Source organism: Rhinopithecus bieti, unplaced genomic scaffold (assembly GCF_001698545.2).
Source record: "Rhinopithecus bieti isolate Rb0 unplaced genomic scaffold, ASM169854v2 scaffold_42772, whole genome shotgun sequence".
Lineage (NCBI taxonomy): Eukaryota > Metazoa > Chordata > Mammalia > Primates > Cercopithecidae > Rhinopithecus > Rhinopithecus bieti.
This window is the reverse complement of record NW_016818842.1, coordinates 2558420-2562952: the sequence shown is the minus strand read 5'-3', so window position 1 is coordinate 2562952 and position 4533 is coordinate 2558420. Positions and strand designations below refer to the sequence as shown.

Below are 4533 nucleotides of genomic sequence, written 5' to 3'. Positions count from 1 at the left end.
GGGGTGGGGAGGGCGGGGTCGGGGCAGCACATTTCACATTTCTGGGGTGAACGGATCAGCTGGTAGCTAGCAAAAAGCTCAGGTGGGCTAGTTTGTCGTTGAATAGGCTGATTAGGCTAGCAAATCCAACAGCTGCGGTTATTATGGGTTCTCCAGAAAACCCTGAGGGCTGAGCTGTAAGCTCATGGGACAGGTGTCTTCTGGGTCCTTCCCACAGCACCTCTGCCTCAGGTAGGTGGGCCAGAATCCCTGAGCCCAGTGTCCATTTCTTTCTCCAGCCACCTCAGCCCCCGACAGCCCACCAAGCCACTCCCTTTTATATAAACCCTGCTTTTGCCTTTGGTGAATGCAATCAGTCTGTGATTGATCTTCCTTATGTAAAACTTCATTCATTCATTCATTCATTCATTCATTCATTCATTCATTCAGGGAGCAGCCCTGTACCAGCCCCTTCTAGGTCCTGGGGATAGAGAAATGAGGAAGACACAGCCCCTCTCCTTGGGGAGCTCAGGGCCTCCTTCAGCCTCTGTGGGCGGGGTCTGCTGCCCTCCACGTTGCCTCACAGGCCCTCTGTGATCTCCCTCCCAGCCCCAGAGCCTCTCAAGCTGGACCCTGCCACTGCCCACCCACTCCTGGAGCTCTCCAAGGGCAACACGGTGGTGCAGTGTGGGCTCCTGGCCCAGCGGCGCGCCAGCCAGCCTGAGCGCTTCGACTACAGCACCTGCGTACTGGCCAGCCGCGGCTTCTCCTGCGGCCGCCACTACTGGGAGGTGGTGGTGGGCAGCAAGAGCGACTGGCGCCTGGGGGTCATCAAGGGCACAGCCAGCCGGAAGGGCAAGCTGAACAGGTCCCCCGAGCACGGTGTATGGCTGATCGGCCTGAAGGAGGGCCGGGTGTACGAAGCCTTTGCCTGCCCCCGGGTGCCCCTGCCCGTGGCCGGCCACCCCCACCGCATTGGGCTCTACCTGCACTACGAGCAGGGCGAGCTCACCTTCTTCGACGCTGACCGCCCCGATGACCTGCGGCCGCTCTACACCTTCCAGGCCGACTTCCAGGGCAAGCTCTACCCCATCCTGGACACCTGCTGGCACGAGAGAGGCAGCAACTCGCTGCCCATGGTGCTGTCCCCGCCCAGTGGGCCTGGCCACCTCAGCCCTGAGCAGCCCACCAAGCTGTAGGGCCACCCAGGGTCCTGCCGGCCCACAGGCCCACCCCACAGGCACCAGGGACTCACGGGCTTCTGGGTCCCAAGGTGATATCTCCACTGTTTAGGAAGGTCTTCAGGCCTGTGTGTCCCTGGAACATGTAATGATAGGGAACAGGACCCCATTCCCTTTGCCATCAGCCAGGGGTGTATTTGTAAACGTCGGCCCCCAGGCCTCGGCAGCCACGGGACACACAGAGCTCCCCATGGTCCCTGCTGACCACGCTGTCTGCGCAGACACTTCCAGCTGAGGGCAGAAATAGTCCCATGTATACTTTTTCCTTATTACTGTGAACTTTCAACTACTATCAAGGATAATAAATTTGACATTATTTCTTTCTCTTTCAATGATTTGCAAATATTAGTTGCTGTACATACATATTGCTTTATGCTTCAGTCTTTTTGTTTTTTTTTTTTTGAAATGGAGTCTCGCTGTGTCACCCAGGCTGGAGTGCAGTGGCATGATCTCCACTCACTGCAACCTACACCTCCCAGGTTCAAGTGATTCTCCTGCCTCAGCCTCCTGAGTAGCTGGGATTACAGGCGTGCACCCCACACCCAGCTAATTTTGTTTTGTTTTGTTTTTTTTTTGAGACAGAGTCTTGCTCAGTCGCCCAGTCTGGAGTGCAGTGGCGGGATCTCGGCTCACTGCAAGCTCCGCCTCCCGGGTTCCGGCCATTCTCCTGCCTCAGCCTCCCAAGTAGCTGGGACTACAGGCGCCCGCCGCCACGCCCAGCTAATTTTAGATGGGGTTTCACCATGTTAACCAGGATGGTCTCGATCTCCTGACCTCGTGATCCGCCCGCCTCGGCCTCCCAAAGTGCTGGGATTACAGGTGTAAGCCACCATGCCCAGCCTCAAGTCTTTAGTTTTAGAGACAGGATCTCGCTCTGTCACCCAGGCTGGAGAGCAGTGGTGCAATCATAGCTCACTGCAGCCTGGGCTTGAACCTTGTAGGCTCAAGCAATCCTCCTGCCTCAGCCTTCTGAGTAGCTGGGACGACAAATGTCTGCCACCATGCCCAGCTAATACTTAAATTTTTAGTAGAGACGGGATCTTGCTATGTTACCCAGGCTGGTCTGGGCTTCAAGCAATCCTCCCACCTTGGCCTCCCAAAGGGCTGGGATTACAGGTGTGAGCCACTGGGCCCAGCCTGCCATACCCCTTTGACTCACCATACGACAGGCTAAGTGGGTTCTGGAAGCTCCAGGGTAGCCCTGTAACCAAGATGCTGGCTCTGGCCACTGGGAGTCAAACTGGGTGCACAGACTAGTAAGAGGGCCTGAGGGAGTCTAGCAGGGGCAAACAGCAGCCCTTAGCCTCCCCACGGCCCGGACTCTCCTCCTGCCTCTCCTTGGTCTCCTTCGAGGATTCAGCCTCTCCTCCTCGCCACTCGTGGTCTGAGGGTCTCCAGGCTCCTCTCCTGACTGTCTACACCTCCACACCCACGGCTCCAGTCATCACTTCCACAGGGATGACTCAGAAGTTCCCTCTCCAGGAGACCCGTCTCTTACATGCCACATCCACTAGCGCTCCAGCCATTCAGCAGCTCCACCTGGACGTCAAGGGCATGTCCCAAACTGCACTCATGATCTTCCTACTCCCCCATCCCTGAGATTTATCCTGTGGCTGTGGTGTCCTGTGGCTACTGTAACAAATAACCACAAACTTGGTGACTTCAAACAACAGAAATTTAATCTCTCATGGTTTTGAAGGCCAGACATCCAAGATCACAATGATGGCAAGGCCGCGCTCCCTCTGGAGACTGTGGTGGAAAACCTGCCCCTTTCCTCTTCAGCTTCAGGTGGTGGCGGCCACGCCCTGGTGTTTCCTGGCCTGTGGCTGCATCATTCCGATCTCTGCCTCTGTCTTCATGTGACCTTTTCTGTATATGTCAGTCCAGTCTTCCTCTGCTTCTCTCTTGTTTTTGTTTTTTTTTTGAGACAGAGTCTCTCTCTTGTCATCCAGGCTGGAGTGCAATGTCGCTCTCTCGGCTCACTGCAACTTCTGCCTCCCGGGTTCAAGCAATTCCCTTGCCTCAGCCCCCTGAGTAGCTGGGATTACAGGCATGCACCACCACACCCAGCAAATTTTTGTATTTTTAGTAGAGATGGGGTTTCACCATGTTGGCCAGGCTGGTTGCGAACTCCTGGGATCAAGGGATCCACCAACCTTGGCCTCCCAAAGTGCTGGGATTACAGGTGTGAGCCACTGCGCATGGCCTTTCTCTGCCTCTCTCTTATAGGGATACTTGTGATGCCACGTAGGGCCTGCCCAGATAATCCAGGATAACCTTCTCTCCAAATCCTTCCCCTGATCACTCCTACAGATCTCTTCCATAGAAGGTGACATTTCCAGGCTCTAGGAATTAGGACCTGGTCTCTCTGGGTGGCCATTGTCCACTCTACCACCCTGGGTTTCCCCATCCTACCAAAAGACACAGCATCACTGTGTCAACTGCCCAAACCGAAAACCTATGAGTTACTCTTGACCTGTCCTTTTTCCTGAGCAAGTTCTGCGGATTTAACTTAGTGGTTGCACTGACAACTTCAACCTAACTCCACTGCTACCAACTCAGTCCAGGCTACCAGTTCTTGCTTTAGGTGACTGCCATGACCCCCATTGGTCTCCCCCTTCCTCAACTCTGCTCCCTCCATCCTATATCCCCACACTGTAGCCAGACTGATTATTTATTTATTTATTGGAGAAAGAATCTCGCTGTATCCCCCAGGCTGGAGTGCAGTGGCACAGTCTCAGTTTACTGCAACCTCCGCCTCCCAGGTTCAAACGATTCTCCTGCTCCAGCCTCCCGAATAGCTGAGATTACAGGTGTCTGCCACCATGCCTGGCTAATCTTTGTATTTTTAGTAGAGACGGGGTTTTGTCATGTTGGCCAGGCTGGTCTCGAACTCCTGACCTCAAATGATCCACCTGCCTTGGCCTCCCAAAGTGCTAGAATTAACAGGTGTGAACTGCTGCACCTGGCCAGACTGATCTTTTATTTTTATTTTTATTTTTTTATTTTTTATTTTTTTTGAGATGGAGTCTTGCTCTGTCTCCCAGGCTGGAGTGCAGTGGCCGGATCTCAGCTCACCGCATGCTCCACCTCCGGGGTTTACGCCATTCTCCTGCCTCAGCCTCCTGAGTAGCTGGGACTACAGGCGCCCGCCACCTCGCCCTGGCTAGTTTTTTTTTTTTTTTTTTGTATTTTTTTTAGTAGAGATGAGGTTTCACTGTGTTAGCCAGGATGGTCTCGATCTCCTGACCTCGTGATCTGCCCATCTCGGCCTCCCAAAGTGCTGGGATTACAGGCTTGAGCCACCGCGCCC

At 54.4% G+C, this 4533-nt stretch overlaps 1 protein-coding gene across 3 annotated transcripts in view; it reads left to right on the top strand.

Annotated features, from left to right (window-relative positions):
* LOC108518944 (E3 ubiquitin-protein ligase TRIM50) overlaps window positions 1–1546 on the top strand; it is a 16238-nt gene extending 14692 nt beyond the window's left edge. For all 3 annotated transcript variants that reach the window (XM_017857680.1, XM_017857681.1, XM_017857679.1), the window contains exon 7: window positions 589–1546. In XM_017857680.1, coding sequence (XP_017713169.1) covers window positions 589–1178 — 590 coding nt within the window. In that variant the 3' untranslated portion in view covers window positions 1179–1546. The remainder of the gene's footprint in view (window positions 1–588) is intronic.
* The last annotated feature ends 2987 nt before the right edge of the window (window positions 1547–4533 follow it).